At 42.3% G+C, this 14,051-nt stretch overlaps 1 protein-coding gene across 3 annotated transcripts in view; it reads right to left on the bottom strand.

Annotated features, from left to right (window-relative positions):
• The window catches only part of GLIS1 (GLIS family zinc finger 1), a 179,239-nt gene that overhangs the window by 26,323 nt on the left and 138,865 nt on the right, over positions 1 to 14,051 (bottom strand). For 2 of the 3 annotated variants that reach the window (XM_014870607.2, XM_088169683.1), the window contains 3 exons: positions 7,994 to 8,155; positions 4,780 to 4,890; positions 1,516 to 1,648 (listed from right to left, as the gene is read on the bottom strand). In XM_014870607.2, coding sequence (XP_014726093.2) covers positions 1,516 to 1,648; positions 4,780 to 4,890; positions 7,994 to 8,155 — 406 coding nt within the window. The remainder of the gene's footprint in view (positions 1 to 1,515; positions 1,649 to 4,779; positions 4,891 to 7,993; positions 8,156 to 14,051) is intronic. The other variant, XM_088169682.1, reaches the window with a different exon arrangement.

Genomic DNA, 14,051 nt, shown 5'->3' with positions numbered 1-14,051 from the left:
GTGGATTTTACTGCACACAAGATGAAGCAACTTCTGTTTCACTGCAAAACAGTCTTTCAAATCTTGATTTATTTTTCCCTGGCACTTGTTCATACTGTGCATTGATGGGGTCTCATATGGAGTGACCTGATGGAAGTATCAGGGAAGATTTACAGTTTTTTTACAACATCCTGGTGATGGATCGATATAATCAGCACAGAAATCATATCAGACAAAGCCAGAGTTATGGACAGATAAAACCCTTCATTTCACAAGAGATTCTCTGAAATGACACTGAGAGGTTAGGGATGGTCTGTTTATCTGTGAGCTAATAACTCTTTTCCTGTTTTATTGTTGTCACTTGAAATCTGAGGCCGTTTCTGAGGTTCTGAAGTGCAGCCTGGTCTGAGGAAAATGTCACTGCTCTTTCCTGCCCTGTCTGGAAGGGGGAGGCCAAGCCTTGCTCCAGCTACACGGGGCTGTCAAGGGGACAGCACAGGCCAAGTGCTGCCCTCACAGACCTTTATCACTGCAGGGGCACAGGCAGGCACTGGGAATTAACCCCAAATCCCTCCAGCTTTCTCCCACTTCTCAAGGAGCCACATGTAAGCCCTGAGTGCAGACTCCCAGGGAAAGCACATCAGAATGATGGGGTATTTCCCTTTCTACTCCATTCTGTTCACCAGTTACATTCCAACATTTTAATGCAACTTTAACTGGAAAAGAGGATAGGAGATGTCAAGTGAAATGCATTTTTTGTTTTGAAGATTTGGAGTGATCAAAAAAAAGTAGGGGATTCTTGAAGAAGGCCGATTACAGTTACACTGCTGGCCTTTGCCTGAACACAGAACCTCAAAATGCACATCCCTGATTCAGGATCCTCTGCTGAGGTTCAAAAACTGTGAATCTAGATCTAATTCCTAAAGAAGGGAAGAGAAACCTCTTTTTCTCTTCCTATAAAATGTATAGAAGAGTCTAGGGTCCCTGAAAAGGGCCAACTCTTGTTCAAACCACAAGAACGAAAGAAAATACAGAACAAGAGATTAAGTACTAGAAAATATTATTAGAAGAAGGTTTGACATTTCAAATTCAAATTTTCTCCCCATTCATATATCACCGTATTTTTTGTTATGATTCAAAGTGCATTGTAACACTCAGCCTCATCAGCTTTCCTGCTGCTCCTGAAGAAAACCCTCCTGGCTGGGAGTCTGTGCCAGAGCATCCTCCTGGACTTAGCACAGCTCCTGCACCTGCACTCTGCCCAGGCCAAGGCTCACTTTGAAAGGAGAACAAGTGGATAGAGACAGACTCTCAGCAGGGCTGCTGCCCCCTCCATGTGAAATTATCAGGTGCTATTTCTCTGACTAATTCTGAAAAGTCAAAAAAAGCAAGGCCTTAGCAAACAACTCACTGAATTATTTCATCTTATTTGTTGGTCTGGAGCTTTTATCATCGTCCACAGTGACAAATCTTTTCTGGTTTGAATCCTCTGTTATATGACATATTTAGCACCACAGTTATTAGAAACCTTCTTACCTGTAATTAAATCATGAGGACCGACAGATCTGCCACACTTCCCATCCAGGATGTGCTGTGAAGATGTGTGGAGCTGTTGGATAGCTAAGCATTCACTGAGTACATCTTGTTCAATATCAGTACAGGACTTTAGCTACAAGAGGAGGATAAAAGAAACATTGTGTTACATAGCAAAACCAAATTACTTGTAATTAACTTCATATATCTCCCTAAGGATTATATATAGAAGGAAGAAATACCATTCTTAGGAACTTAGTGTAATTAAGGATGTGTGTAGTACTTGGTACTTGTAATAGAGATAACTTTGGTTTTCTGAAGTGCACAAGTTCAGTGTGCTAATCTTACATCAACAACCAGTTTGCTTCAGACAATAATGTACCCTGTGTTCCTTCAAACCTTCCTGAGTAATTGAACTGCACATTTTCAGGCTTTCTGTAGTTTCTTGGATTCTGTGGCAAAAGGTTTGCATCACCCTGTAACTGTGACACTTGGAAGGACATTTGATAGGGAAAGAAAAGCGTTTGTGCTTATCAGATTAGAACTGGCAGAGCGAGTTGCTGTCGGTGATGGGGAGAGGTACCACTCACGTGTCAGCTGGGCTCCATGGAAATTAAAGCTCTGGCAAAAGGGTCTGAAGCAAACTCTTGAAAACCACAATGTCGATCATATTAAAAACAGCAGGAGAGGAGAATTAAGAAAGAAAAGCATTTCTAATTCTCTTTCAAACATGCTGATGCTGCCAAGCTTTTGTCATAACAGAGTGCTCGCATTACACAAACAGCCATCATATTCTACAGCCATTAATAAATAGTTATTGTCCTTATGGGTACAGCCTCACATATTCATCTCCCCTGGGCTTGGGTATTCTAAATAAAGGGCCCAGGCAAACCTTCTCAGAAGTCTGCTCTACAGCCATTTGTGGGTTCAAGATAAACATCTGACATTTGGATCACAAAGTGCATCTGCAGCCAATTAAAATACTACTAAATTAACAGCTAACTTTCTCCTGTTTTGTTCCTGTAAAGCCTTTCAGAACAACCAAATATCACCACTGCACTAATCCTCTAAGCTACAAACTAAGTACTCGGGATTCCTTTGATACAAGTCTAAGCTCAGGCATTTTGTTTTGTATCAGAGATGGCACATTTTGGTAGCATATCTCAACCAAGGTATGTTGGCAGAACAGCTTGTTAATTTTTCTTTCTTGGCTAGGTCATTTCCACTCAGAACACTTGGGAAGCTGATACCAACAGACAACTGCCTTTGCTGAGTTAAAACCAAAAACGAGCAAGTGAGTATAAACAGTCTTTTCCCTTTTTTCCTAAATCTGAAAAAAGCAGACTGTTCAGTAATACTGGGATTTACTTAGTTGTGAAAGGTGTTGGTGTTTCTTAATATATTTAAATTAAATACTTAGGGGGGGGTTCTTGTTTTTCTATCACCCAAGTTTGCTTTGATCCTTTTTAAGAGAGCCTGACCAAAGCATACTTTAAATCTGCTGCTTTTTCAGGTGCCTTTTAGTTTGAGGGAAAAAAAGTCACAGGATCAAATATTCATAAAGTTATCATGGATAAATGAGACAGGAAATCTGAAGATGATTTCAAACCACTGGAGGAGTGCAGATTTAGACTTGTCTACCAAATAAGGTGTGGGAGGCAAGTTACTAATATTATTTTAAGATAGATTTGATAAGTCTATACAAGGCTGTGTACATGCACACAGGAAAACTCCTCAAGGGAGGAGATTAGGTGATATGAAACCCTGGATATTGATGTCTTGGTGCATCCAAGCAGCTTGAGTTTGCAGCTGGTGTTAACAAATTTGTCCTGGATTGATTCTGTGCTTCAGGCCTCCTGCTGAATTATTTTGTGCCTATCAACACAAAGTTGGGGTTTAGGTTTTTTTTCCCACTTTGCTCTGTAGAAATGGAAGGAGCCTCAGGAGGTGACAAGGTGTAACAGTGGGGACTGTCCCTAGATGTAAAGGATGGTGACATGTTAATGCATTCAGCTCAGTACACAGAGCTGAACAAATGACACCCAGGTTTGGTGTTAGGAAGTAATTCCCTCCTGTTACTCTGAAGTATGCCAGAAATCACAGGAAATAAAAATGGGGAAGTTCTCTTCTTTGGAATAGGGAGCACAGTTACTTTTCACAATCTGCTGAGAATTTAATGTAAGAAACCTTCCTGTTGCAAAGGTCTTGCAGCTGCAGAAGACCCTGGTGCCACAGTCACCCTCTTTCTGTGGCCAGTTACTGCTGTGGCCCTCTGACTTTTACTCTCATTACACAGAATTAATTACATAGAATTAATCAAATGCTGTTACACCATTCGGACTCTTATTCTCATTATACAGAATCAATTACACAGAATTAATCAGTTACTGCCATGACACTCTGACTCTTACTCTCATTACGAGCTAAAGGTTAATCTAGGGAAGTGTTGGGAATTTTGTGATCTGTGGGACACACATGAGCACATCCTGTAGAAACTTCTAAAGCTAAGAGCTGTAGGGAAACCACAAGGCCTGGTAATACAAAATTGGGATGGAACACTAGGCAGTGGCCAGGCAAGATAAAACTTTTGACTAGAGCTGACACGTGCAAAGACTTGATTCCATGGACACCTGGGTGGTGCTGGGCCTGTGTCTCCCAGGCACAAAGCTCACCATGCAGTGAGTGATCCAGGAGTACCTGGCACAGCGTGCAGAGCTCTGCTCACTGGTGTGCTGGGAATGCTACTCAGACTGCACACATCTGGCAGAGAGAAGGGTTACAGGGAGAATTAGGGGACACACAGATGGCCTGGGAAAGGGGACTCTACTTTCAAACTGCTGAAAACTCTACAAGAGGAGCAGCAGGAGGGAAGGGGGCATGGCTGACACAAGTCCTCTTTTCCTCATTTCCATTGTACCCTGGCTTAGTTTCATTTGAGTTTTAGATGATCTGCCAACATGTACTTTAGTAAATACCATCAGCTAGTGCTGATTGCAGAGGCTCAATGCATGAACATTTTATGTGAATGACAGCACAATTTGCACTTGTGTATGAAGGATGAACAGGAAAAGAAACATCTGGACAGAAAACATGGGGAAAACTGAAATTAGAGGGTGGCAGCCTTTGGAAGTACCAATATAAGGTGGTCTGGTTAACAACAGTGATAAAAAACAGGAAAATCAGCTCCATTTAAGTTTTCTTTTGTGATACTGCAGAAGAACTGCACTGAGGAGCCCTGGGGATGTGTCACTCGTTGCCTGCTCTTACCTTCTTACGCACCTGCTGCTCTTTGGCGGAGTGAGCCTTGACGTGCTTGCGCAGGGAGCTGGGGTCGGTGTAGCGCTTGGAGCAGCCGGGAATCTGGCAGGCGTAGGGCTTCTGGCAACGGGAGCAAAGGGACAGATGTCACACCCCTCTGCCTGCCCCGGCCAGCACAGGGAGTGCTGCAGGACGGGCACACAGAGTGCTGAACCTGAGCTGTTCCCTCTCTTTGCTGGGCGCAGGTTTTCTCTGTCTCCTCTGAGCTCACAAACCAGGCACGATGCGAACAGAAGTGATTCTGCACTGGCACACTGGGTATGGTTTACTGGGCTGAGCTAAATGCTAGTGAGGTGGAACTGAATGGGGTTTGAGAGCATTTCTTTATTCCCTCGCCTTTACAGCAAATAAAATTATCATGGGATCACTCAGTATAAAGACAGACATTCTAATTCTGAATTCTGATTTACGTCAATTTTACAAGAACTGCAGGGCACTGGTGAGACCCCACCTGGAATCCTGGGTGAAGTTTTGGGCCCCTCATAACCAGAAAAGCATTGAGGGGCTGGAGCATGTCCAGAGAAGGAGTGGGGAAGAGTCTGGAGAACAAGGAGTGGCTGAGGGAGCTGGGAGCCTCAGCCTGCAGAGAAGGAGACTCAGAGGGGACCTTCCCAGCAATTGAAATCCTCACACAATTATTCTTGTGGCTATGCCTATTCCCAACAAATAGGAACACTATCTCTGGGTTACAGAACAAACTCCAAATGAAGGTGCAATTGCCAAAATGAGCAAAGGCACTTTTTTTAATTAACCACTGTCTTAAATGTCAGCAGAATAGTGCTGCATGGTACAGCTCACAAAGCTTTAAAGTTGAATGGAACATTCTTTTGCCCTCTGTTTTCTTGCCTCATCTATCAGCATTACCTCAGCTTCTCACTAGGACTAGCAAATCCTTTTGGTGTCTTCTCAAAGGCAGATAACTGGTTTGCCGTGACCTTGATGTCACATACTTTAATCCCCTTGGTTTCAGAAGGAGGATGCACAGAAGGGAAAAAAATCCCACCAGTTTTGGGAGAAATGACTGTGAGGTCCTTTAAACCCAGTTATTCTGCTCCTGGAGGAGTGCTGATGTGCCCTTTTTACCACAAGGACAGACAGGTTCCCTTTGTTCTGCTCCTGCCTAGGAGAAGGATCTACTTCCAGATGATTTAGTAGGGATTCTATCAAACTAGCATACACCAGTATGTGAAATGATTTACAGATTCTCCTTTGGAGAAGATAAATGATGGAGTGACCTACATTGAGAAGCTTTAAAACCAATTCCAAATGCATTCAATAAGGAAAAAGCAGCCTATATAAACCCCCTTTCTTTGTAAGTATCTCCAGAGGATAAGCATTGCTACTCTGTCCAGCCAGCAGGAAATTTCTGAAGGAATAATAGAATCATTCACCAATTCATGACCTTACAGGCTAACACAGCACCTACCCAGAAAGTTACAGGGCAAAGGAGATTTATTGAGAGTGTCTGGAACACAGAGAACTGACACCTGAGGAAAAGCTATGGAAAACTTTAACAAATCCCTTGGCAGAAAAACGAGCAGAGTATTTTTCAAATCACTGATGTCATTCAAATTAGTGATAAAATCATTCAACTCAGTCATAGGGAAACTAGATGAGAATCTGACCACCCTTACAAGGGTTCATGGCTATTTGCTCTGACATTCCAGGCAGCTGTTTGGTGCAGCAGCACCATCCTTTAACTCTGCTATTTTTCACATTCACATAAGCACACAATTCACTGAGCTTAAAGCACAGGGCTTCAATTAACCCAGGTAAGTGGAATTCAGTTACGGTGTGCAGGACTACAGAAACAGTTTTAGAGAACCTGCAATGGAATAGCATGGAGGATGTTTTTAGATATTTAAGAAAGTTATTAGAAAATGATTACTGTACCTTTTTCCTGATTTATGAGCATTTCAGATAATAAAGACAGAGATAAAGGGAGAAGAGAATACAAGAAAATAGAAAGTTAAGACACGTCTTCAATATAGCACAGACAACACATACAAAGAATTTGTGTTCATTTACCATGTAAGTAACCATGTAATCTCTTAAAACTAATAGATGGCATTCCATTTGTGAGTTTGGCTAATAAAAAAGATATCTACTAGATTTATGCAATTAAATTTAAAAACTGCACGCAATTTAGTATATCCACTTTCAAAAGAGATGCAAATTACAAATTCAAATATCTCAGGTTAACTTTCAAATAAATAAAACATTGTTATTGTAAGTGTGCTTTGGTTTGGAAAATGTGACTGACTTGCTTCTCTTACTTGTTTGTTTTTGCAAGGCATAATGTACATTAGACATTCCTTAATGCTGCAATGTCTGAAATGTGTAACTGCTTAAAAAGTAAATATCAATTAAACTCAAAAGTTCTGCCCCATAAACACTTGGTCAAACTAAACCATATATTCACTTATTTGAAAAAGACAAAGGAGCAGCTCTGCCTGTTATTCTTTACAAGCTTTATGCTGAGGACATGACTGGTCTGCAAAGCTGTCTCATTGCTTTCTTTCCCCAGGATCTGGTGATTTCATTTCAGCAGAGCCCAAGACACTTGACAGGCTCCCATCCTCTCTGTGAGACAAACAAGAAGAGCTGCAGAGCCAAGCCAAATCTACCAGTTGTGGAGAATAAAAAAGTGTGTTTGTCACAGCTAATTCTGATGGAGGGTACTTAACTGATTCCATACAGTTATGAGGCAGATTTATTTTCACTTTTACAAAATTACTGTCCAAAACTGAGGTGCATTTACCTTCCTTTGAGAGGCCTGAACAGTTTTGCATTCACTCAGAACACTCACTGGAGGGGACAGGAAGTGAGACAATAACAGATTTGGTGCAGAGCAGTGACTCAGCTTTCACTCAGCTAGACCTTATTGAGCTGCTGCCTCCTCTTCCTGGAACAGGAACAATGGCACAGTTTGCTGAGTAACTCACTCCTCAGCGTGAGTAACACAAACTAATTGCCTCTCTGTGATCAGGACATTTTCATTTTTCAAAGCACATACAGTTCAAAACCAAATACACTCGCTCATAGCTGAGTTTTCTAAGACTCTCCTCATGAAAAGGCCAAGTCCCCCTGCAGCTGCAGAACCGACTGTGTACCAGGACCACTGGAAAACTCGGTGCAGCTCCCAGTATGAAATCATGCTTACGGTATCCAGGTGTGTCCGCTGATGCTTTGCCCGGTCGCTGGAGTTGCTGAAAGCTTTCTGGCAGCCAGGATGCTGACACAGGTATGGCTTCTCCCCAGTATGACTCCGGAGGTGAATCTTGAGGTTCTCAAGCCTAGAAAATGCCTTGTTGCACCCTTCAAACTGAAAAAGTCATAAAAAAAATCATTGTAAGGTTCTATTAAATAAACCGTGTGCAGTCACAATGAGAACAGTGTAAGAACCAAGTTGGACATGCAATAAATCAACCAACATTCAAACATCTGTTGAAATTTATGGATGAAACACAACATATTGTGCTGTTCATTTAATCTGTCACCGAAGACACGGTGTGCAGCTCACTAATAATACAAGGGTTATAAATATCTCACACATTCTGTCTGAACTTAACGACACGGTGTCAGAACAGAAAATTTAAAGAAAGAACAAGTGTTCTGAGGAGTCCTCTGAGATGTTAACTGGCACAGGAACCACTGTGGGCAATAACAATTAGCTGCTACAGACAGAGAGCAAGAGAAGCTGGCGGGTTAGAACCTGGTTTCAGGTGTCTGAAATATTATACACTGGAGCAGATGAGCACGGACTATTACAGGAAGACCTGATCCATTTGAAGATCGATCCAAAGGAACTCTGCTGTTATTCTGCACCCTTTTCTTTATTAGCTGTATCATTCAGAGCTGTTCTCAGCATTTACACAACCAGTAACCTGAGCAATTCTGACTTCTTAAGCACCCGTTTCATTAGGGCACTCAGCAATAAAACTGCATAGCCTTCATAACAGAAATCACTGATTCAAATTAAATCAGAATAAATAAATAAGTAAAATTTCCAGCAACTAGGCCAAGGGAAGGGTGTTTTGTGCTGCTCACTGCTAAGTTTCACTATTACAGACAACAGGCATTGGAGGCACTATCTGTAGGATGTGCTTTGGGAACTCTCCCAGGTGAGCACAAACACTTGTGTATGCACATTCATGCAGCTGCACACTCACAAAATGCACTCAGGTACTTGCACATGTTCAAATACTTGCATGGAAATACTCAATTGATGGACCACATATTCTTTGCCCACTCTGCATATATTGCTGTTTCAATGCACTGCACATCTTCTTATGCCTCTACACAGATAAAAAGCTGGTTCCTCAAGGATTTGTTATCTCAAGGAATGTATTTGAGAAACACAACCCAATCCACCTTCCTGTCAACACTAAGAGCAATTCTGAAATAAAGTAGGTATATCTTCATAGAGTGGTTTGGGTTGGAAGGGACCTTAAGGCTCACCTACTTCCAAGTCCTGCCATGGGCAAGGGCTTCCACTATTCCAGGTTGCTCCAAGCCCTGTCCAACCTGGCCTTGAGCAATTCCAGGGATGGGGCATCCATAGCTTCTCTAAGCAACCTGCTTCAACCACTGTTTCTAGAAGCCACAGCTTTTTCTATGATTCTTGCTCATGTGAAATCCTGACTCTCACAAAATCAGCAAATGCTTTGTGTCACTTCCTTTTGCCGAGTCAAGATTTTGTTCAGCAGCTTTCCAGGAACCTGTGACTCCTCAGATAGCATCACAGAAATCACCACCTTACCAATCCTGTTTGTCACACAAACATCAGTGCATGCAAACTGCAGACTCAGCTGTGGCATCCAGCAGTGCAGGGGGAGGGAGGGGAAGGGAGAGCAGCTGCAGATGGAGGAGCACTGAAGGTGCTGTAACCTGGAGGCACCTGATCTCCCAAAGGCAAATCACTGATGGAGAAAGGCCCACCACATTCTGCTCGTCCCAGTGTGTTTTGTAAACACCTCGACACATCAACCAAAGTGATTCTCGAGGCAGCACTTCATGTTGCAGGCAGTGTCCTGCCTCTGGATGCAGATCAGCTCAGCACACTACAGGCAGAGGGGTTTCTGGCACTTCTCTGTCTGTCCCAGCTACTCACACATCAAAGGATCAACGTGGCCTTTACTGCCATAAATATTTCAGTGTCCTGAGCAGTAACTGGTCTCAATGGCATACTGGGTATGCCCAACCCTCTCAGCCTTTTTTCTCAGAAGAGGTGCTCCATCCCTTGGAGCATTTTTGTGTTCCTTCATCCCCCAGCCTGTGCTGATACTGGAGGTTGCCCAGAACCAGCTGCAGGACCCTGGACTTGGCTTTGCTGAAACCCCATGGGCCACTTCTGGAGCTTGTCCAGGTCCCTCAGGATGCCACCCCATCCTTCAGGAGTGTCAACTGCACCACTCAGCTTGGTGTCACCAGCGAATTTGCTGAGACTGCACTTGGTCCCACTACAGATCCCCAAGGGACACTACCTGTCACCAGTGTCCCATCTGAACATTGAGTCTTTCACCACTCTGGATGTGACCATCATTCCTAATTCACTGAGCACTCCAGACATCAAATCATCTCTCTCCAATTTAGAGAGAAAGATCTTGACCCTCAGAATGCTCTTCTAGTGGATTAGCAGTCTTCAGTTCCTTCTCTAGAGCCCAGTGCAAAGTAGGAAGGTATGCAGAATAATCCAAACTCATTCAAGGTCCAGCTCCATTCTCATTGATGTCAGTAGCAAAAATTCCAACAACAAATGTCCTAAAACATCTAAACACAAGCTTAATTTAAAACACATGAAAGCACACATGTTTAGGAGTTTGCTGGGTCGACACTTCAGGGAGAGAAGGAGCAGGCCCTACCAGAAATGCTCAGAGCTACAGTGTAAGCAGCAACACTCAAACAAATATGGGCTCATTTATGTTCAATGCCTTCAGCAGTAAGGTTCCTCCATCACCACATATGCTTGGATATTCAGAGCTTTTAAATTTATGTTATTATTTCTTAATTCACATTATTTGTATTACCTAGCTCTATTAAACTGGGTAACAGACAGTGGGATGGTCCCAATGCAGTGATAAACTCAGGATAAACATGTCAGGTGGAAAAATAAACCAGCAAAGGGAATGATGTGACTGCAGTACTCAGATTTTCAGGTTGGCAAAGGCTGGGCTGGTGAAACAGAAATTCCTTTCAAGAAGAAAGCAGTGGGGACAAGAACCTTGCCACAAGTGATGAGAAGAGAGGAAGCTGAAGATGAAAGGTCTGAAAGGGAGGGAGGAATGGAGTTGGTGCAAAGAGCTGAGCAGGGTGGGGCTGAGAATCCACTGAGAGCTGCAGAAAGAGCTGCACTTTGAAGGACACCTTTTCCAACTCTCTTATTTCTGGATCTGCTGACTGTGTCTCTCACAGTTTGTCCCTACAGAACTCCACATCTGGGAACAGCTTCCCTGGAGTGGTACAACAACTTCAACTGGACTCTTTGTAAGGTAATTCTTGGGTTTAACTGCTACTCACCAATTCTTTTGCCTTCCCATCTACTCCTGCTACTTGGAGTGTATTTACATTTGCATTTACACTATATAAAACTGCTCCTGGAAAAATGGGGTGCTCATTCTCCTTCTTAAATAACCACCAGGAAGATCCAGCCATCCCACAAGTGTCTCAGCTTCAACTACAAAGAGTAAATGTTCAGTTTCAAAAGGGCTTCAGGATGGTAAGAGCTATTTTATCAACTGAGAAGGCCACTTATAGGATCTCCCAGACATCTGGCCCCAATCTGTCACTGCTTAATCCTACAATCCTAAACATTTTGTGGCCGTTTGATGCCTGGGATAACTGTAACAAATGCTGCATGATCCTCAAAGTCTGTAAATGTCGACAGAGCTTTTAAACAAGTTTCATCAATAAAAATAATCATTATATTGCAATTACTACTTTTGTCTTTGCTGTGAGATCATTAATGCTGCATACACCCAAGCACAGACACAAAACAATGCCACATGATTACAGGAAGAACACAATGCAGTTATTGGGTTTTATAACTACTCCTGCTTTCAGAACAGGGCTTCTACCAGGAAAAAATACCTCGTATAAATTTATGAGACTAAACTAGTTTGTTACCATATGGAAATACGTATGTTATCTTTATTTCACACTAAAATCTCACTGCAGTGTCGCTGTGGCAATATCATGCATTCAAAAGCTGTATTTATAAAAACACTGAATTATCTCACAGTGATCTAAACACATAACAATTTTCCCAACAAAACAGTTTAATCTAATAACTGTAATTGCTTAAAATGTTTTTTTTCTTTGCTTCCAGATTATACTTTGAATGCACCTGAGAATGCTGCCACGCAGAAATAACAGCATGTTCCCAAGAGGGTTTATATTATCAAATGTTTACCATTTTCATAAGCGTATTTAATCACAGCCATGTCTAGAATATCTGTCAGTGGTACAGATCAGAAGAAATAAACTATAAACGAACCAGCTCAGACCATAGGGTGAAGCAATAACTGACATTTTCTTAGGAAATGAGTTATGACTGAAAAAGAGAAGGCTTCACAGTCATAGTGCTAAATAGGTCCAGTGTGCCATTAGAGCAAGCTCATTAATATACACCTCTGCTCTCTGCTGCAAGATCAGTTAAACAAGCTGCCTTTTATTTATAGACCTAAAAGGGAAAGAGCAGGTCATATTGGCTGCTGACATCTCAGACAGCCTACAGATGGAAAACCCAAAACATTTCATTCCAAAGCATTTAATGCTATCAATAGGAAATCTGATGTCTGGTCAAAACATCCACAAGCCTTATGAACATTGTGAAATGTTCTTTCTTCCCAACTGATTACAAAATTGGGAAAATTTTATTGAAAAACATGCTATGAGAAAAAGGATCCTGTGAGGCTGTGTATCCCTTCTGGAGGGGAGGAAACAGCCATACCACTCTTTAAATAGCATCAATGTTTTACAGCACACTGAGGCCAATGTTGGGGCCGTGGCTGGGAGCACATGGGGCTCTGATCTGTTAGGAACCCAGGAACTTAAACACATGAGTTGTTCCACCCCACACCACAATCAAAGTATCTGTTTTGGTGCTTTGTTTTTCCCAGCTAACTCCTAATTAGATTAATGTTTAATTCGCTGTAGTTGCTACAATGTAAAGCCCTGATCCTGCAAATGGTCGTGCAGGAGTAACATGGCTCATGCATGGAGTTTTATTAAACTCACCAGAACCGAGTGTATAAACAGTCACCCATAGGAATGCGACTTTAACATCTTAAAGAATCCAAATTCATTTACACAGATTCAAGCTTACAGATTTGAACTGTTGAAATGTGGGGTTTTTTTCCCCTTTGAGGTTACAATGAAGTGGAAGATAACTGTAACATTAATAGACCTGCCAATTTCTAGGTTGGGTTTTATTTCTGAAGCCTGAGCAATTTATGTTTACAAAGTGGCACTACATGCTATTTCATTTGCGTCCTGGGCAAAAATGCTTGCAACTGTTAATTACGTACCTTTAAAAAAGCATTTAGGGCTTTAGCCAGAGTGTTGTACAGATGCTCAGGTGTAAGAGAAGAAAAGCTTAAAAGGTTCAGAATAGGAAGAAGAAAGACTTAGAAAAGTAAACCACAGTATAAATGCAGTATGTCCTTCACATTGCTGGGGTTTAGGGTAGTTGTGGCCAACCATTTGACATCCACACACTGTCCACTGGTAATTCATTTTTCTTCATGCTGTTAGACAGATTGTGTATTTCCTAATTACCATGAAACTGGAAAATACAAATAACACTGAGAATCCCTGGAGGAGGTGTCTGATCATCACTGACTTCAGTAAGACTTTGGGCTGTCTCTTTTTATTTCATTTTTATGTATTTTCTAAGCCCCTAAGTCTGCACTCCTGAACCCCCTCAGGCAGCACCATTGGTGATGGATCCATGAGGAATGCAGACCTGGCCCAGGCAGGACTCCTTTGGGAATTTTGAGAGTGACCAGGTCTGGTTGTGCCCACGAGGTGATTCCCACACACAGACTGACCCATCCCCCTGCCTGGAGCATCCCCTGCACGGGGAAAATGTTGCTCCCAGCATGGAATATTCATACATTCGTTTCTTCTACGCCAGTAGGTCATGCACTTCAGTGAGCAAACAGACCTTTCCATACATTTTCCAGCAACCACAAAGTATCTGGGGAACTACCAGAGCATCC

Source organism: Sturnus vulgaris, chromosome 9 (assembly GCF_052056855.1).
Source record: "Sturnus vulgaris isolate bStuVul1 chromosome 9, bStuVul1.hap1, whole genome shotgun sequence".
NCBI lineage: Eukaryota > Metazoa > Chordata > Aves > Passeriformes > Sturnidae > Sturnus > Sturnus vulgaris.
The sequence above is the reverse complement of the archived record's forward strand: the minus strand, read 5'-3'. Positions and strand labels throughout refer to the sequence as shown.